Source organism: Ammospiza nelsoni, chromosome 17, assembly GCF_027579445.1.
Source record: "Ammospiza nelsoni isolate bAmmNel1 chromosome 17, bAmmNel1.pri, whole genome shotgun sequence".
Lineage (NCBI taxonomy): Eukaryota > Metazoa > Chordata > Aves > Passeriformes > Passerellidae > Ammospiza > Ammospiza nelsoni.
In genome coordinates this window covers 852,580-872,789 of record NC_080649.1, presented here as the reverse complement: position 1 = coordinate 872,789, position 20,210 = coordinate 852,580, and the positions used below count along the sequence as shown (strand labels likewise).

The following is a 20,210-nucleotide window of genomic DNA, read 5'->3' as shown; positions in this document are numbered from 1 at the left end:
ACGGACCAATGGCCGCCGAGCTCCCGCGGGGGCTGCCCAATGAGCGGCGGCGGGGGGCGGGCCGCAGGGGCGGTGGCAGCGGCCGGGCCCCGCGCGCTCCATGGCGGCCGCCACCGGCCCCGACGAGGCGGACGAGGCGGTGCGGGGCACCTGCGAGGACGCGTCCGTCTGCAAACGGTACCGGAGCCGGGCCGGGCTGGGCAGGGCCGGTGTTCCCCGCGGCGGGGCTGGGCAGTGCGCGGGCGAGGCTCGGGCGGCTCCCGGGAGAGCAGAGCAGGAGCGGTCCGGGCCCGTCCCGGTGCCCGGGCTCTGTGCGTGCGCCCCGGCTCCGTCGGCCGCAGGGCCCGGCCGGGTCACGCTCGGAGCCGGTCCCGGTGTGTGCGCGGGGGAAGCCCCGGGGAGCAGCGGGATGCTCCGGGACCTGCGGTGAGCCCCGAGCCGCCCCCGGTGCCCCAAACCCCGCCGGGCCCGTCCCGAGCCGGCCTGCGGTGCTTCCCGGTGCTGATAGTGACTGGAAGTGTTCCATAGCTGAGCCAAGGACCCGCCTGGCGCTTTTCCATCTCCTCCCTGCTCCCGCCGGGACGGACCCTGGCAGGGGATGGTGTCACTGCCCTGGTGTGTGAATTTAACCCCTCTCTTGGTCGGGCTGTCCTTTTGGGCTTTAGAGCAGCAGAGCGTTTGTTGGGCAGAGAGTTTTCCTTGGGGAATCACTTGTAAAAGCCATAAGTTCTGTTAAACAGAACTGTTTTACTGTAAACTGATGTGGTAGCTCTGGAATCAGTGCAAACGCCTTGTCTCATACAGCAGGTACAAGTAAAGCCTGGTTTGTGTGCCTGAGGAGCTGCAGACAGACAGTTCATCTTCTTGCTCCCCCAGGAGGGAATATTTGAGATTTGAGTCTTTGCTCACAAAATTTCATCCAATAATGGAGAGGCCATTAAAAGGATGCTTGTTGAATAGGGTAACAGCTAAAATTTCTAACTAAACTTTATATAAATTCTTAACTCAGATAGTTCCACACATGGAACTGATTTTTAAACCGTGTCTGCATGTGCACACCCAGGGCAGAGGGACCTTTCCAGCCTGTGTATCTTTTAGGGTAAATTTTGGAGGCTTTATTTCATAATTCTCTCTTTTCCCTGCTGCTGCACAGGTTTGCTGTGAGTGTTGGCTACTGGAAGGACCCTTACATCCAGCATTTTGTGAGACAAGCCAAGGAGAGGAAGGCACCTGAGATCAACAGAGGCAAGTTGGAAGGGGAATGGGGACACCTCACCTGTCCTGACAACACCTCTGCACCCTGGGGTTGGGGGTGGCAATGTGTGAGAGAGTGAGAGGAGGTTTCTCCACAGCACTAATTCCATCCATGCTGTGTCTGATCTTTGAAATATCTGTGAGTCAAAACTCTCTTCCTTTGCTTTTTGAAAGCAACTCTATTTCTTTCCTTTTCTGCTGTCTCTGTGTGTCCCTGTGTAGAGATCTCCTCAAAGCAGTCCGAAATGCTGGCTTGACCCAGGGCAGTTGGGTCTCTGCAAGTGCAGAATTATTCTGCTCTGCTTCAGGTGAAACTTGACTAAAACTTCTATTTGCCTAAGGAGTTGGGTTTTATCAGTGCGTGGGGCTTTGTTTGTAATTAAAAAAGAAAAAGGAAAGCCCTTAGGTAGTTGAAAAGAGGGCATTATTGTCCCTGCAGAGTGCCTGGGGACCTGCCTGAGTGCTGACCTTGGAGAGCTGTGTGCCAGGGGTGACTCCCAGCTCTGTGTGTGCTGCAGGTTATTATGCTCGAGTGCACGGGGTCAGTTACCTGATCAAGGCTTTCCTGCAGAAGACACAATGCAACTCTCAGATTGTCAACCTCGGGGCTGGCATGGACACCCTGTTCTGGAGGCTGAAGGTAATGGGGGCTGCAGGGGAGGCCTGGCTGGACAGGGGCTGGGGGACCCCTGAGGGGCTGCCCTGGGCTCTGGGGGACCCCTGAGGGGCTGCTCTGAGCTCTGCAGGCTGGCTCTGTGTCACAGGGCAGCACAGCAGCAGCTCCCGCACAGCCCCACAATAGCTGGGCTTTAGGGAACCTCTGGTGATCATCCAGAGCAGCCCCTGGCCAGGCAGGGTCACCTGGAGCAGGTGACACAGGAACATGTCCCAGGCTCTGCCACCCTCATTGCAAAGAGGTTCTTCCTCATCTTAACATGGATTTTGTTGTGTTTTAATTTCTGGGCACTGCTCCTTGTGCTGTCACTAAACAGAGTCTGGCACCATCCTCTGACACCCCTGGGAGGGATTTGTATGGATTGATGGGATCCCCTCTCAGCCTTCCCTTCTCCAGACTGACCAGGCCCAGCTCCTGCAGTCTCTCCTCATCAAAGAGATGCTCCAGACCCCAAATCATCTCTGTGGCCTCTGCTGGGCCCTCTCCAGCAGCTCCTTGTGTTTCCTGGGGAGCAGGACTGGGCCCTGCAGCTCTCCAGGGATGGGTGCAGAGGCAGGAACACTCCCTGACCTGCTGCCACACTTACCCCACGTCCCCTGGGATTGCAGTTGTGAGTTTATTTATGTAAATAATGGAATCACAGATTGGAAGGGATCTGGAGAATCATCCAGTGCCACCCCTGCCATGGCAGGGACACCTTCCACTGTTCCAGGCTGTTCCAAGCCCTGTCCAACCTGGACTGGGGCACTGCCAGGGATGCAGGGGCAGCCACAGCTGCTCTGGGCAGCCTGTTCCATAAATTGTGTGTGTGTAATTCATGGAAATTCAGTTACTCAGGTGTTGTGTGATGGTGTCATTCTGGGTGAACACACCTCTGAGTGAATTGTCTTCCCACTAGCATTTACATGGGTAAATTTGGGTTCTGGAGGGAGGCCTGAGGAGCATTTTGCTTGGTCACAATTTATTGTATTCCGTCAGTGGAAGGGAGACAATTCTGATTTTTTTTTTCCCTGAGATGTGAAGCTTTTCTCTTACCCGCGTTTCTACAAAAGCTCTGCCCAAATACTGTTTTGGTAACAGTGCTTTTCAGAGCTGAAGTGGGGCCTGTCACTCCAGTTCTGTGTCCTTGCAGAGAGCAGCTGTGGTGCAATGAATGAGCAGGGAGTTCCTGGAGTGTTGAGTGCTGGTCTCATCTCAGAAAGGCGCAGGGTGACAGCCAGCACGGGCAGCACATCCATCACAAAGGCCCTGCTGCAAGGGACAGGCTTGGCACAGCCTCTCCAGCAGGCTGGGAGACCCTGCCAGCGTGGAATGAAGGGCTTTCCTCTCTTTTGTAGTGCAGGCAGGCTGGTGTGCCTGTGCTCTGGCTGTGGGCTGGGGGAGAGCTGCAGTGTGCTCACTGTCTGCGTGAGGCTGTGCAAAACCTTCCTGCTCCTCCCTGGAAGGCTGTGCTGACAGTCCTGTGCTGAAAATCCTGGTAAATGCTGTCAGTCTGCTGTGCTCTCCTACAGCTCCAGAACAGGCTGCAGGGTGTGTTTCAGTATCTGTGTCTGGGGTTAGAGTCCCTCTCCTCTCAGGTGACATCCCAGCCCCACCTGGACACGTTCCTGTCACCTGCTCTGGGTGACCCTGCCTGGGCAGAGCTTGCACTGGGTGAACTCAGGGGTCCCTTCCCGTCTCACCTATGCTTTTGTGATTACATCAAGTGATAAATCATTTCTTTAGCTCTTAGAGGGCATTCTGACATCTCTCAGCTGGTTTTTGTTGGGTTTTAAGCCGTGGGACACTGTTACAAATGGCACTGTAAGCCAAACCAGAACTGTTCAGGATTTTGCTTATGTCTTGTCCTGTGCATGGGAAACTTGAGTGTCCCTAACTCTAGTGTCTTCCTGCAATTCCCAGGATGAAAATCTCCTCCCTAGGAAATATTTTGAAGTGGATTTCCCAATGATCGTTGCAAGAAAAATACACAATATCAAGTAAGTCTGTGTTCAGCTGTGGGGACTGGCTGTCAGTCAGGGCATTATTTCACCTCTGCTGAGAAACTCTTCATGTTCTGGGGTGTGAGGGTGGGCAGGCCCTGGCACAGGTGCCCAGAGCAGATCCTGCATCCCTGGCAGTGCCCAGGGCCAGGCTGGACAGGGCTGGGAGCACCTGGGACAGTGGGAGGTGTCCCTGCCATGGCAGGGCTGGCTCTGGGTGGGCTCTGAGGTTGTTTCCCAAACCATTCCAGGACTGCACGTACAATAAAGGCTCATGGTGCAGGCAGGCTCTGCAGCTCCTGTCCCAGGCTGCAGAAGGGGATGGCTGAAAGCTTTGGGGAGGACAGCCCTGAATTCCCAGATGTGCCTGTTCAGTTGGAAGCAGAACAGCTGGGAATGTTCCTGTTGGAATGAATCCATCGGGGGTAATTGAGGGCTTGTTACAGTGCCTGGATTTCTCTTGAAAGGTTCTCTCAGAATTAAAGAAATTGTGTGTAACAGTCAGCTCCAGCTTCAGCAGCTTGCAAAGGTTTTCCTTTCCAGCAGAGGGCAGAGATATTCCCTCAGCTGCTTTTGGCACACACACACAGACACACACACACACATATATATATATATGTTAAGAAAAAAGCTGTAAGCACTCTGTTCAACAGGCTTAACTGCTCTGAGATGCTTCTTCCTTCTTCCCACAGATCAAAACCTCCCCTGTCAAAACCAATTATGGAATCCCATTCAGGGGACTCTCTTCTAATAGGTGAGTCATCTTCAAACTCAGTCAGTGATGTACTGCAGCACTTTTAAAACTTTTCTGATCATTTTGTTCTGCTATGTGGGCAGGCTTTTAATGTTTGAAATGCTGTTTGGACAGAGAATTGGGAGGGAAAAGAGGCTTTTTTCTTGTCTTACAGACTCCTGCCCATTTGTTCTGTATCATGTTAGAAATGTCTTCTCTTTAAGTGGTTTTATTCTGGCAGAAAGTTGTTGGGTTTTTTTCTTTTTCTCTCATATGTAGCTCCTTTTCTGTCACAGGAAAGGAAAAAGTGCTACAGAGAGGCATGGATACTGGATTAAAATATCTGTTGAGTGTTTATCTGCTTTCTGTCTCATTAAGAGCACAAATCTTTACATTTAGCAGAGTTTTCACAGCAGAAACACAGCCTGCACAGTCCAGGCCCATGAGCCAGTGCTGTTTGATACATTTTAGTGTTAAAAGGATAATGATTTCAGGTGGTGTGAGATGCTGTAGTCTCTTGGTTTGTACCCACATTAGGGATCAGAGGTTTGTGGGCTCCCATCCCTGGAGTGTCCATCCCTGGCCAGGGCTTGGGGCACCCTGGGACAGTGGGAGGTGTCCCTGCCATGGCAGGGGTGGCACTGGGTGATCTCTAACCCAAGTCATTCTATAATTGTAATTTTGTGTCAGGACTGCACCTGAAAACCTTTTTACCTGTGGAAAATTGCCTGGGTTCCACTGAGTTCATGTTCTCAGTGCAGGTGCTGAGCTGCACCAACTGTCCTGTGCCAGAGAAATGGCACAGTGGTGGTGGGGAGGGAATGGCTCTCATATGGATGAGGAGCTGGGATGGAGGGCGAGCATATGCTGTTCATTTTTGTTCTGGAGGAGAGGGAGATCTGTGCTTGAGGGTATGTTGTTGTTCAACACTAAGAAAAAATTGGGAAAATAGTGATTAGTAAGTGGCAGCTTGTTGGCAAATCCAAACTCTGAAGAGTGGTAAAGAACTGCAGAAGTATCTTGTGAAATTAGTGACTTGATGATGATTTCAATGTGGATTAATAGAAAGTGATGCACATGGGGGGGAAAACAGTTTGTGCCTCACATGTAAATGATTATTGCTGCCTTCCTGCAGGATCTGGGTATTAGAATAAATAGATGGATGAAAGCATGAGCTCAATAATGGTCCAGAAATACAAAACAATTCTAAGTACTTTTGAGAAAAAGCTGGAAAACAACTTAGGTGCCAGTGTTAGATGATGTTCCCTCTCTTTGACTTTTCCCTTGGGAGCTGCTGCTGGCCTCTGGAGGGCTGGGATCATCCTGGGGAGACCTCTGGTCTGACCTGGTATGGTGTTAGACCTGCAGTATTGTGGGGTTACCACTGGCACAGGGAGCAGCATTGCCAGGGGGGGAATTGCTCAGGATTTTGGAATCCTGTCCCTATATCTGCCTCCCCACCTCAGTCACACTGCTGGCTCTGCACACCAGGAATGGTTTGTTTAGGCTGTTTGAATCCTGGTTTGAGTTGTGCTGGCTCTTTCAGCTTCCCTCCATCCCCAGAGGTTCTTGTGGCCAGTGTGGGTGTCAGGGGACGTGCAGGGCTGGCCCTAGATTTCCAGGACAAGCTGAGAGTGTGGCAGTGCCTGCTGGGCTGTGGATGAAGCTGGGGCTGGGCAGAGCAGGCTGCAGGGGCTGCTGCTCTGGAGAGCTGCACGGATACCTGAGCATGAACATCCCAATGAAATCACTGGAGTCAATATATCCTGCGTGCTGCCTCTTGGAAAAGCTCCAGGAGATTGTTGCACTAATGTGAGGAGGGAGTGAGAGAGGGGAAGCTGGGTTGTGGCAGAGGCAGAGCTTGGTGTGCCTGGAGGCTGCAGGGCTGCCCCACAGCTGGGTCAGGGCAGCAGGGAGGGCCTGGGGCCTCCCTCTGCACAGCAGCAGGTCTAACACAGCTGGAAGGAAAGATTCAGCGTGCTCAGGTCAAAAGGCAGCTGTAAGCAGCTCCTGCTACTACTCAGTTACTACAGGCTTGTCTTGTTCAGTGCTTGTGAAATCTGAACCACTTGTGCTGTTCCTGTGTCCAGAACCATGGACAGTAACCACACAGTGTGTGCCCAGGGCAGAGCATTCTCTGTTGGTCATCCCTGGAGAGCTGGACCTGTGCCCTGGCTGGGGTAGGTGGGAAGGAGGGCTCATCTTTTCCCCCTTCCCCATCTCCTCCCTTGTAGTTCTCCAGTTAAATCTGAGTTTGGTGTTTCTCAAACCTTCATTCAGCCAAGAACAGAGAGAATCTTTGTACAGGGTGAGGGTGAGCATCACACAGAGCCCAGGGCAGCTCTAGAGGGGAGCACCCAACCAAACAACCTCACTAAACCCAACCAAACAACCTCACTAAACCCAGCCAGACAACCTCACTAAACCCAACATAACCACCTCACTAAAAACACCAGGTTTTGGTGCTGGTGCCTGGTAGGAATCAGTGCCTGTAGTGGGATTTGCAGTGGTTTAAGCCCCAAATGTCACTGGCTGTGCCAGCACTAGGGCACTGGCCTGAGTCACAGCACTGCAGTAGGGATGAGCAGAGGGGTTTGAACACACACACACAGAATCAATTCAGGTAAAACAAACTCTTGTTCCTCAGAGGAAATCAGTGGGGAGCATGTGACTGTGCTGCCAAGCTGGAGCTGGTTTTTCCTTTTCCAGCTGCCCTGTGCATGGGCAGGCATTGTGAAATCCATTTGCAGCAAGGCTGCTCAGCCTGAGGCAGCACACTGCTCGCTTCATACTGACAGAACCCCTGAGTGGGGAGGGACCCCCAGGGACATCCCAGCCCTGCCCTGCCCTGCCCAGCACAGCCCCAGGAACCCCAGCTCTGCAGGGAGGTAGGAGTTGGTGCCAGACCGTGTCCCAGCCGGTTTTGGGGTGTTTGTGCATGGATTGTGGCCCCCAGGCTGGGGACAGTGGCAGGTCCAGCTGTCCCAGCTGTCACTGCCCTGCACTCAGTGTGTGTTTGCTCCCTAAGGGAGAGGTGATGGAGCAGCTGAAGTCTGCCTAGTCAAGGATGATCAGCCTGAACACGGGGAAATTCAGGTGAGATGCTGAGGAGAAATCCTTCCATGGGAGGGTGGGAGCCCTGGCACAGGTGCCCAGAGAAGTGTGGCTGCCCCTGGATCCCTGGCAGTGCCCAGGGCCAGGCTGGAGCAGCCTGGCACAGTGGAAGGTGTCCCTGCCATGGCAGGGGTGGCACTGGATGTCTCTGTGGTCCCTTCCAACCCAAACCAATTCAGATTTTGTGATAAAAATGCTCAAATCAGTGAGCTGTGAGCAAGGAACATTTACTTCCACCTTGGAGTGTTTGTGCTCCTTCTCTCCCAGATCACTTAAAAAGTTTTGTGGTTTATTTCTGGCTTTTATTTCTGTTCTTTATTGAGGTATTTGTGTGACCCAGCCTCCGAAGCCGGACAGGGAGCTGGCATTAATTCCCTACTAATTGTGGTGGCTGACGCTCGCGGTGCCGTATCCATGGACAGAAACCAGTCTCTATTTAAACACTTCCCTGTGTGTGGTGGGGTTTTTGGGTGGCTTTTTTTGATGCCATTATCATGGCCTTGATGTAATCACTTAAATAGAAGGGTGTGGGAAGTAGTAAAGCTATTACAGAACATGCACATGGAAAAAGCCTTGACTCAAAATGTTGAATCATTCAACATGCCGCACAAGTTTTTTTTCTCTTTTCTTCCCTTGTAACTCTCTTTCTGAACTGTTTCTGGTTCCTGGATCTGCTCCCAAGTGCTGCTGGAATGGCAGCTATTTCCCTTGCTCGTGCCACTTCCGGAGAGCTGGTCACTTGAAAACCAGAGGTGATCCTCTGGGATGTTTGGTCACTGTGTGTTGGGGTAATTGGGAACCCCACACTTGTCCCCAGTTGTTTTGTTCATGAATGGAAACCCCTTTCATCCTGCCCCTTCAGCCACTTCTCTGCTCCCTCAGGCTGTGCCAGGGGAGGCTCAGGTTGGACATCAGGAGGAATTTCTCCATGGAAAGGGTGGCCAGGCACTGGAAGGGGCTGCCCAGGGAGGCCTGGAGTCCCTCCAGAGCCATCCCAGTGTTGTGCAGGGCTTGGCTCTGGCTGGGTTTGATGGAGCACTTGGGAAGTGCCTCCTGTGGGCACTGGGCTCCCCTGGGTGCTCATTACTGCTGGGTGTCAGAGTCACTGATGGCAGGAGGCTCTGCTGCTCCCTCCCAGCTGTGCCAGCATGGCAGGGGCTCCTCTGGGATTTGTCCCTCCTTCGTGCTGGGGAGCACCCACAGGGTCCTGTTGTATCCCTGGGGAATATCAACAACAACAGAATACCCTCTGTAATTTGACTCTTTCCTTAAATGCCACCACTAAATCATACCAAAAGGCTAAATGATAACTTCTTCTTGGCCCCAAGTCTCTGGCTGCTCCCCATATTTATTACATAACTACATATGCAGTTATTTTCTCTAGCTATATCTGTTGTTAATATTTGAAATATTGCCACTTAGCTTAGCTCTTCAGAAATGGATGTACTTTTATGTAGTTCCTATGTACATACGTTGGGCAGTCTAAGAAGACTCCCCAAACCAAACACAAACCCTGCCTTTAATCTTGCCATTTTTCTTCTCTCTGCATTGCTGGAAACCATGGTAACAGCTGGGCTAACCTCTCTGCTTCAGCGTGGCTGCAGAGGCAGAGCAGGCTCCTGCAGGGTCTGCTGGTGATGGAGAACACAGCCAGGAGGGGAATTCATGGCTTGAAAGGAAGAGTTTGCTGCTCACAGTTGGGTGTAACACAGCAAACTTGGGCTCCCTGTGCTCCTGGGCAGTGTTTTTGATTGATAACTGCACATCCCTCACTGGTAACGTTGGTCTCTCACATTTGCTTGCAGATTCCCACAGCCTGGACTCCAGTCGATATTCCATAGTAGGGGCAGACCTCCGTTCCTCCTCAGACCTGGAGGAGAAGCTGAGGAAACACAGCTTGGATACACAGTAAGGGGTTTCATTGGCTTTTGGTGGCTTTTTTTACAATGGAGTTTTTTACAGCTGGGATACACAGTAAGATCACTGGGGTTTCATTGGCTTTTTGTGGGTTTTTTTACAATGGGGTTTTTTTACAGCTGGGATACACAGTAAGATCACTGGGGTTTCATTGGCTTTTGGTGGGTTTTTTCCAATGGGGGCTTGTGGAAGCCCTGGGCCAGGCTGGACTGGCTGGGAGCTGGGACAGTGGCAGTGTCCCTGCCATGGCAGGGGTGGCACTGGCTGGTCTCTATGATCCCTCCCAACCCAAACCATCCCAGCATTCTGTGATTTCTGAGTTTCAGCTCTGTAATTCTTTCCTGTGGCCTCCTCTCAAACCCCTGTTGTTTCCTAAATGTTTTGGTGGGGCTGCAGCAGCGTCCTTGGGATCTGAATCCCAAAGCTCCTCTGGGGTTCTCTTGTTGAACACGAGGCTTTGGGGGGGCAGGAGTTGAGTTTTTGAGTGGATGATGGACAGACCTTTCAAATGGAAGCAATATAAATAGCAGAGATCTGGCTGGGTGGGAGAGAGCATATGGGGAAGCAGAATGCATCAAATTGCCATTTAATTCTTTACACTTCCATCCTCTGAAATGTTGCCTTGCTTGCCTACATTGCTGCTCCTTGTGGAATTTCTCCTGCTTCTAGTGACTTTTTTTCCCCCCTTTCATTCCAGCAATTAAAAGCAAACTCAATAATTGTGAAGAAAATCACTTGTGTAGATGTCTATTTTTGTTCTTTTGTGGATGGAGGGGGAAGAGGCAACGTGCAAACTATGGATTACATTTTGTTAGATAATAATATGTGAAGATTGTTTTACAGATACTGAACAAATTTGTCTAATTAAAATTCTTCCTAGAACTTCTTTTAAAGAGAAAACTTTTTTTTCCTGTTTGTAATTAATGCCTGATTTCACTGATCTCTGCAAGAGTGGGAGCTGTGTGTGCAGGGCACAGTTGTCCTGCAAAGGGAATTTTAACACACATAGTTCTTGCTGTCAGAGAGGACTTAGAGAATACACACTGTTCTGTGCTCAGGGCTGACTTTTGGGGAGATTGATCCCTAAAATCTCTGGTTCACAGGAGTCTCTGTGGTTCATTAATGCACAGCTGCCAGAGAGCCCAGTTTGAGTCAATGTGATGAAGAGATTCCATTCAGTCTTCAGTGCCTAGTTCATAAAAGATGGAGCTCTTTCAGGAAATTGTGCAGACATGGAGTGACTTGCTTGCTCTCAATCCTCAGCAGATTTTTCTTGTTCCTGTGCTGGAAATCATGTTCTGCTGTGGTTTTGTTTTACAGTTTGCCAACGCTGCTGGTGGCCGAGTGTGTGCTGGTTTACATGACCCCCCAGCAGTCTGCCAGCCTGCTCAAGTGGGCAGCAAGCACCTTCCCCGTGGCCATGGTTATCAATTATGAGCAGGTAAAACCAGAGGGGCGTTTTTAGACCTGCATTGTTGTCACTAAAATTGCTCTCGTAGGTGGGAGTTGTTGGGGAATGAGAGTGGGCCCTGTCCTTTTGTAGGAACAGCAGTTTCTGCTGAATTTCTGGAGTAATGTGTTTTAACTTGTAGCTTGGTTAGCTCATTGTAGGGAAAATACAGCTATTCTGAAAGACAATTTCTGAAGTATGTTGAAGCAAAATAATTGAGACTTAATCCATATGTGGAAAAAAACATAGAATATTGATTTAGCTAAAGCAGAGCAAAAAGAACCGACGCTGAGTGCTGGCTCTGGCTGTATAACATTACATAATTACCTCTGTGTTCTTTGGCAAAGTGGAGCAAAAATCACATCAGCCTGAACTCTGGTTCTCCTGTGGAAGTAAAACACTGCCTCAGGGGAACTAGGTGGCTGCAGGAGTTAATGACAGCATCTTCCAAGCTGTCAGTGAGTGCTGGAGAGCTGAGGTAGAGGCAGCTGTGCTGCCAGCCCCGGTGTCCCTGGGGCAGGGGCACTGTCCCCGTGGCACTGGGCTGCTCCTGGGCACTGGGAGCTGCTGTGGGCTGGCATTTTGTGACCCAGGCAGTGCCAGGGTTTAGCAGGCTTTGCTGTGTCCTTGTGTCCCCAGGTGAACATGAGGGATCGCTTCGGGCAGATCATGATCGAGAACCTGCAGCGCCGGCACTGCAACCTGGCTGGGGTGGAGCTCTGCAGCTCCCTGGACTCCCAGGTGAGGGGCACAGGGCTGGCACTGGGCTTTCTCACCTGGCTGGGAGTTCTGAGTGTGCCCTGGGGGCTCAGCAGGGACCAGGGCAGGGGAGACAGGCACCGAGCCCTTTGCTGGCCACGTTACCATGTAATCTGGAATGGATTGGTTTGGAAGGGACTGTGGAGCCCATCCAGTGCCACCCCTGCCATGGCAGGGACACCTCCCACTGTCCCAAGGTGCCCCAAGCCCTGTCCAGCCTGGCCTTGGGCACTGCCACAGCTGCTCTGGGCACCCTGTGCCAGGGCCTCTCCTCCTCACAAAGAACAATTCCCAATTCCCAATATCCCATCCAGCCGTGCCCTCTGGCAGTGGGAGCCATTCGGTGTCCTGTCCTTCCATCCCTTGTAAACAGTCTCTTTCCCTGTTTCTTGTTGGCTCCCTCAGGCCCTGGCAGGCCACAGTTGGGTCACCCAGAGCTTCTCTTTGCTGGCTGAGTGTCAGTGCTTGCACAAACCCCTGGCTGCCCTTGCAGAGATCACAGCACACACTCAGTGAGGAGTCTGGGAGCTCTTAAAGGCCAGCTCAGTCAGCTCAGTGAGACCCTCAGGGGGAGAAGCTGTGCCCTGTGCTTGCCCTAGAGCCTGTGAGAGCTGTGCTGCCCTTTGTTTTGCAGAGGGAACGGCTGCTGGGGAGTGGCTGGGACAATGCCCATGCCGTGGATATGATGAAGGTGTACAGCTTCCTGCCACAGGCTGATGTCAGAAGGTACCACTGGGGGAGAGACCCCAAAGTCATCCTCAGGTGCCATTTCCAAGGTCCTTCCCATGCACATGGGATCCCCTGGTGGAACATGAGGCTGCCCCAGGTGCTGCCCAGGGGAACACAACCACACGGCCCTCCTGAGCCTAAGGCTCTGCACGTGCCTGGACTGATGATCCAGAGGGTGAACGCTGCCAGGAGCAGGCTGGGACAGTGATGGCTTCTTTGGGTGTGACAGGAGGCATCTCCTGACAGAGATTTGCAGATGGGAGATGCCACAGAAATGCTGTGTTGAGTTTTTGCAGTCCCCAGGATGTTCCTGGTGAAGATTTTGGCTGGGGTTAGACCACAACACGTTGCAATCATGAGGGGGAGACTGCTGGGTCTGCAGAACTCAGAACAGGGACTAAAGGCTGTTTAACAGTCACTACTCTGCCTGGATTTTGTTCATATTCCTGCATTAAATGCTAAACAGTGGGAAATTTTAAGGACCAACTTCTTAGGGATATAATGTGAATTGCTGTGAGTCATTAATAGATGAAATTAGCTGAACAAGTTACCTTGGTCAGAATATTCACCTGTGGGGGTTTCTCAGAGCCTGGAACTGAACAGGTGAGAGTGGAAATCAGAGGTGGTTTAAATAGGAACAGGGCTGTGTGGTGGGACCATATGGCACTGGTGCAGACACAGAGCTCGTGCTTTCTCTGCAGCATTTTTGGCTACCCTGGATCTGCTCAGCTCCTTGCACTTGTTCCACATGCCAGGAAATAGGGTTATGTAAACTCTGTCCTCCAGAATCACTGAGGCAAGTGCTCTTTCTTTAGAAAAGTCTTTCCCAGAGTGCTCCTCTGCAGCTCCTCACACCTGGGAGTGCACTGAGGAACTTTTGCCCCTGAGAGCCTCAGCAGGAGCCCTGGTATTGGTCAGGAGTTACCCAGAGGGGTCCTGGAACAGGGAATGCCAGGGATGAGGAGCTGGAGGCACCCTGTGGGTCACTTGTTCCACACATTGGTGGGGTGGCATCACGGACAATGCCTGTAACCATTCCCTGGAGAGGCGACTGCCTTTCTGGCCACAGTTCTCACTCCCATGGAGTGAACAATTCAGTAACAACTCTGCTGAGAATCCAGCTCAAATCCCGACCTTTGTTTTATTCCCGCAGAATAGAAGCCCTTGAATTCCTGGATGAAAAGGAGCTGTTTGAGCAGCTGATGCAGCACTACTGCATCTGCTGGGCTTCCAAGGACAGCAGCAACCTGGGTAAAGTCCTGCAGCCCCTGGGGGTGCTCCTGCCATGGGGATGTCCTGAGGGAGGGCTGGGCTGGGATGTTTCACCAGGTGTACCCCAAATCCCCCTGATCCAGGGCTCTGCTGCTCCTCCCTGGGCTGGGAGCTGCTCCCAGCTGGGCACTGCTCCTCCACAGCCTTTGGGGCTTTCTGGGCATCCAAGAGAAGCCTGTCCAGTGCAGGGAGCTGGAGTTTTTCCCCCAGAAGATGCCGTATGGGTTCCTTTAAATAACTGCCTGCTTTATCCCATCAGTGCTAATTGAAAGGTTTACAAATCCCATGCATGGGAAGTGCCATATGGGCACACGGTATATGAAGGCACAGTGTCCTGACAACACAAAAATAAATTTGTATTACTTATCCCAGGCTTCTCTGCACTGTCCCCATTTGCAGCCATCTGACACTGAAGTTTTCCACACTGCTTTCTCCTTGGGGAAGAGCATTCCCTCTGAAATGATCTCTTCTACCTGTTCCTTTTGTTCTGAAAATTCTGTCTCTCCTAGGCTGGGATTTCTGTCAAAGAGAGAGACTTGATTTAGGTTTTCTGTAGCATTTGGGTGTTGCTGCTGCTCAAGAAATGATAAAATGAGGGGAATTGTTGCTTGCCGGAAGCAGGGATGGCCACAGCCTCTATTTGTCCAGATTAGAAAGACAGCTCTGTGCAGTCACTTTGTCTCTTTCTGGCTGCAATTTCAGGGATTTCAGTCTTTCCAGGAAAACTCTTGTGTCATTTCTCCCCTTCATCCTCCCTGCCCTTTCCCTGCTCCTGACCGAGTACCCACGAGCAGATTTTATTTATTGAGATAGATTTATTCTGTTCCTCTGCAAATGGGAATGGATTTGGTCTCTGCAGCCTGGCTGGGCAGCACAGCCTCTGACAGAGCTGCTAAAGGGAGATCTTCAAATACAAACTGGTAAAAGGAGCTCTTCAACACCCTGCTGCTGCTGCTGCTGTGACAGAGCTGCTGCTCGTGCTGCTGCTCTCCTGAAAACTCCAGAGCTGTGAGCTCCAAACCCATGTTCTGCATTGGATCTCTTCAGGCTCAAAGTGGTGACTGCAGCACACAGCCTGTTCTAGAGGAGCCAAGGCCCAAAAGTTCACCTGTTCCTAGCAGTTTTGGGCAGTTTTGGGGGGTCTCAGCATTGTTCTGTGCTGGGATTAGTGAAAGGACAGTTTGGGGTTGAGCTCTCTCAGCAGTTACAAAGAGATCTCAGAGGTGATAACCAAGTGTCCAGTGGACATGGCATAGGTGTGCCTTAATCCAAAGCACGGCTTTTTTATCCTGGGGGAATTTACTGCCCTCGTGATGGTACTTTCCTCTGCCTTGTCTTCCTCAGACCCTGAGGTTCCTGAACATTGTGTTGTTCCTTCTGCCATGAATAATTCCACTGCTCCTGCAAATTGGCTTCATCAAATTAATTGCTGCATCACAATCAAAAAAGGCTTTAAAAGTACAGCCCAGCCTTTCCTGCTTTCCCCACACCAAATGCTTTATGTTTCAGTTTAAAAAATGAAATAACTCTGCAAGCATCCCTCCTGCTGTGTGTGAGGGACCGTGGTGCAGTGAGGGTAGGAATAAACCCTCCTTTCTTGCCCCAAACCCCTCTTTGTTTTCACACAGGTCTGGCAAACATTGACTTCTGAGGGCAGCAGGGAGGGGGCCCTGGGGGCTCAGGGCTCAGGATGGACATGCACAGGATGGGTTTGCACGTGCCAGCCCCGGGCTGAGCCTGGCACACTCCTGGTGCTGCTGCTGGGGACGGGCTGGAGCTCCGGGTGCATCCAAGGAACACCGAACACTGAACATTGCATCCAAGGAGCATTTCTGTGGGCAGGACGTGCTCCCGTTCCCAGCTGTTCAACGGTGGACTCGCACAAGGTGTCGGTAACTCCTGTTCCAAGCTTGCCTTCCTTAGTTTCACACTGAAAGTCAAGTGTTCTTGGGTTCTTTGATTTGCCTCTGTGTGTGTTTGTGGCTGTGTAACACGTGCTTGTGGCAGGGAGCTGGGGGTGGCTGAGCAGGAGGGAATTCTGTGCATCTGTTCTGTTCAGGTCCCGTTGGATGAAGTGTTGGCTGCACTGCCCTGCAGAGCTCTCACTGCTGCCAGGGGAAGGGTGGAGGGCAAGGAGGGCCCTGACTGTGTTCAGGGATGTACAAGAAACTGGAAAAGAGATTGGTTTAACTGGGAAGGGCTTAGCCCGTGGTGTCAGCACTGGCATGCTGAAGGAAGAAATGAATCTCAGTTTGCACTGCTCCTGGTAGTATCTCTACCCCAGTTCCTCCTTCTCTCTCTCCCCTTACAAGAAGCAAAACAAAATCCCAACAGCAATGAAAACCCTTGTCCTGTTGTTTGAAATTGAATCTTGCAGCCTTCCTATGAGAAAAATAATAAATGTTTAGTATTTATAATTTGCCCCCTGTTTTCCTTGCTAGAAATGACCGGTTTCTCTCTGCTTTAGTGACATTTTTCCTCTCACCAGGAGTGTTTTCTAAAGCAGTTGCTGGCAGGCCCTGGCACAGCTGTGGCTGCCCCTGCATCCCTGGCAGTGCCCAGGCCGGGCTGGACAGGGCTGGAGCACCTGGGACAGTGGGAGGTGTCCCTGCCATGGCAGGGGTGGCACTGGGTGGGCTTTAGGATTCCTTCCAGCCCAAACCATTCTGGGATGCTGTGAGATGACCTTTCCTTCAGGGATTCAAAATGAACCCAGAGCCCAGCACAGCCCCACATCCCCTCTGCCCTGCAGGACCTTCCTGGGCAGTCACTGATGCCCAGAGGCACCAGCCCTGTCCTGCCCTTTCCTGCAATTCAGCGAGGAGTTCAGAGTTGCACGAAATCCCATCTCTACTATCAGTTAGCTTTGGCCAGGCCCCTTTGGGACCGTGTTCCCTGAGCCTCCTGCAGCATCTCAGTGAGTGGGAGCCAAGCTGGGTGTACCTGCCCTGGAACATCCACATTGTTCCTGGAGCTGCTTCCCCTGGGAACACCCCCTGAGCTGCTGCTTTTCATCTCACAGGCTTGGAGCACAGCTCACTGCAGGGATGTCCTGGCTCCATCAGTCTTTTGTGTCTCTTGTCATGATTTCATCCCTTTGTGTTGGGGAATAATGTCTCTGCTAGCGTGAGGCAGATCTGGAGCTCCTCAGCTCTATTTTGGGCGCCTGTGTGATTTGCAGCCCTGCAGCATCCCTGGGGTGGGAGGCACTGGGGTGCCCTGCCCTGCTGGAGCCTGCTGTCCCCTCAGCACCCAGCTGGGAGAAGGGGAGTCACTCACTGCTGCCAAAGCTCACAGAGCCTGTCCTGTGCTGCAGTGGGGTCACCGTGTGCCCCAGGGCTCAGCAGCACCAAGGAGCACCCTCGGTCCCTGGCAGCTGGGGGGGACAGGGCGGGCAGCCCCTGCTCAGGGCTGTGCTGACAAACAGGTCCATAAACCCCTCAGCTCTCCCCGGGGGCTGTTTGGGTGTGCGGGTGCTGCTCTGCTGGGAAGCTGCAGGCTCAGGAGCTTTTCCAGGCAGGAGAGGCTCCAGTTCTCTGCCTCCTGCTGCTGCTGCCAGGGCTGTGTGACCCCTGCACGTCCCTGGGCCTCTGCCCCTGCCTCCTGCTCCAGCCTGGCCCTTTCCTGGGGCATTGCTGCTGATGGGGCAACAAAATTCATCTCTGGGAGTCACAGAATGCTTCAGACTGGAAGGGGTCCTTAAAGCCCACCCAGTGCCACCCGTGCCATGGCAGGGACAGCTCCCACTGTGCCAGGGTGCCCCAAGCCCCATCCAGCCTGGCCTGGGCACTGCCAGGGATCCAGGGGCAGCCACAGCTGCTCTGGGCACCCTGTGCCACGGAAGGATTGTGACCAGAGAGGCTGGAGAGGAGCTGTGCTCAGAATGGGCTCCCAGAATGGGTGCCAGAAAGGGGATGGGAAGCTTTGCTCAGGAGGAGGCTGGTCCTGTGTCCCTGGCACAGTCAGGCAGTGCTCCCTGCCCCTGACTGTTCACCAGGAGCCAGGAGCTGCCCACATTCACTCCAGGCTGCCCACACTCACACCTGGCTGCTCACACTCACACCTGGCTGCCCACATTCACTCCTGGCTGCCCACACTCACACCTGGCTGCCCACATTCACTCCAGGCTGCTCACACTCACACCTGGCTGCTCACACTCACACCTGGCTGCTGCCCACACTCGCACCTGGCTGCTCACACTCACACCTGGCTGCCCACACTCACACCTGGCTGCCCACATTCACTCCAGGCTGCTCACACTCACACCTGGCTGCCCACACTCACACCTGGCTGCTGCCCACACTCACACCTGGCTGTGGATCCCTGCTCTGGGTGCTGCCCCTGCCCTGCCCCTGTGTCCATCCACATTGTCCATCCCTGAGCATGGCCTGCTCGCTCTGCACAGATGATAAATGAAGCTGCCTTCCAGGAAATTAATTTATTTAACTGCCAGGGCTTGCCCAGCATTAGGAGCTGAAGGAAAAGCAGTGGTTGGCTCAGTGCAGGGGGTTTCAGCCCCTCTGCAGAGTGACCAGCTCCCATTTCGAGTTTACACAGTTTTCAGGTGCCTGGGCTGTTGGGCACAGGAAAATGTGGTTATTGAGGATGGAAATAACCAGGACAGCCAGGGGCCAGGTGATTGCAGGGAGGATGTGCAGGGCTGGGGGGACCAGCAGCATCCACCCCTTCTGGGGGATCCTGGTGGATTTAATGCTGAGCACCAGAATTAAGAATGTGAAATACAGAATTAAGGCCTGGGTGCCTTCATCGTCCTCGAGGTGATTTTGCCAGCTCAAACACCAGCCTGGGCTGCAGGACTGACACAGCTCCATCCATCCATCCCTGCTCTGCAGCAGGCAGCGCTCAGCCCGCCCTGGGGATCCCTGGAAATTTCCATCTGCTCTGAGGCAGCGATGGGAGGAAAACTCTTACACAAGAGGGCTCTGGGAGGGGCAGAGGTCACCTCACCTGTGCACTGCAAACCATCCTGAAGTTCTCTTTCAGCCCCTTGTGTAATCCCGGGGACTCTCAGATAAACGGGCAAGATAAGGCAGTGTCAGAGGAGTTGCTCTGGTTCTTTATGGCTCTCTGAAAGAGCTGACCCCGAGCTGCATTCGCTGGGCCTTTCCTTGCAGCACCACGCTGTGCAGCGCCAGAATGCTTTGGAATGACTTTTCTATGGATGCCAGCTGGAATTCTGGTGTTTAAAATGTACCAGGGCTGATTCACAGAGAGCACTCGAAGCGCTTCAAGAGCTTGGAGTGACAGGAAAAAGGGAATGAATTCAAACTGGCAGGGAGGAGGTTTAGATTGGATTTTAGGATGAGATCCTTCCCTGGGAGGTGGGGAGGCCCTGGCACAGGTGGGATTCAGTGTCCAGCCCAAACCTGGGGTTCTGGGACTGTGTTAACAGCACTCAGTGATGTCCTTTAGTGCCTGCCTGAGCTTTTGCAGTTTGGGTGGTTTGGGTTTAGAATCCCAGAACGGTTTGGGTTGGAAAGGACATTAAAAGATCATCCAACCCTCAGATCTGGTTTTCTATGCGGATCCTCATTTGGGTGCCTTGGTTTGTTTGGGAAAGCAAAGGGAAGGTGGCAGATCTGCTCAGTGAAATGAGGGGAGGAGTGAAACACTGGGGGTGGATAAAACTGGGGTGCTCTGGCTGTCCTGCCCAGGCGGATGGGTGAGGGAAACGTTCCCTGTGATTCCTAAAAACCATTTCTGGAAGCCTTGGCTTGCTTGGTGCCACCACTTCCTGTACTAATTGACACAGTTGCTATTGTCACTTATCTAACAAATCGGTGCAAGCCCAAACAAGGACAAAAATAAGTGTCTGCTGATAGGAACAGATTTATCTGTTCTCATCCCCACGCCTTTTCCCACGGGCAGAGTTTCCGTATGAGCAAACCTTGGTGCTGAGGATTCCATCTCCTGCTCAGGGCAGGGCTCTGCCCTTGGCATCCTGGGGCACCTCCGGGCACGGGGCAGGTGCTGAGGCTCCCAGCAAAGGGAACCCTTCCCTCAGGGCTGTGCCTTTGTTCGGTGCTGTCTCAGGCCCCTGCTCAGCAGGAATTGAAGCCTTTGTGGCCTCAGTGTGGAGCATTTCCTCTGCAGGGCTCAGGCAAACATCCCCGCTCCCCAGAGTGGTAAATGTTTAAAAGCCAAGGACAGGGGTTAATCCTGGCTGTGGGCTGTGACCTTGCCGTGCTCTGAGGCCACCACGGTGCTGGGAGCAGAGCGTGGGCACGGCGGCACCAGCCTGGGCACCTCCTGTGCCAGGGGCACCCAGCAGCACCTGGATCTGCCACCTGGCTGCCTTTGCTG

At 52.7% G+C, this 20,210-nt stretch overlaps 1 protein-coding gene across 3 annotated transcripts; it reads left to right on the top strand.

The window, feature by feature from the left end:
- The first annotated feature begins 69 nt into the window (after positions 1-69).
- LCMT1 (leucine carboxyl methyltransferase 1) lies at positions 70-16,303 on the top strand. Of its 3 annotated transcripts, none has more exons than XM_059484324.1 (11): positions 70-177; positions 1,154-1,245; positions 1,773-1,894; positions 3,833-3,909; positions 4,605-4,666; positions 9,565-9,667; positions 10,997-11,117; positions 11,766-11,867; positions 12,520-12,611; positions 13,768-13,865; positions 15,515-16,303. In XM_059484324.1, the coding sequence occupies exons 1-11, from the start codon at positions 101-103 to the stop codon at positions 15,535-15,537; spliced, it is 969 nt and encodes a 322-aa protein (XP_059340307.1). In that variant the 5' UTR covers positions 70-100; the 3' UTR covers positions 15,538-16,303. The 3 variants fall into 3 exon arrangements, with proteins under 3 accessions (XP_059340307.1, XP_059340309.1, XP_059340308.1); XM_059484326.1 differs by lacking the exon at positions 70-177 and adding an exon at positions 205-426; XM_059484325.1 differs by lacking the exon at positions 70-177 and adding an exon at positions 445-615.
- Positions 16,304-20,210: the final 3,907 nt, after the last annotated feature.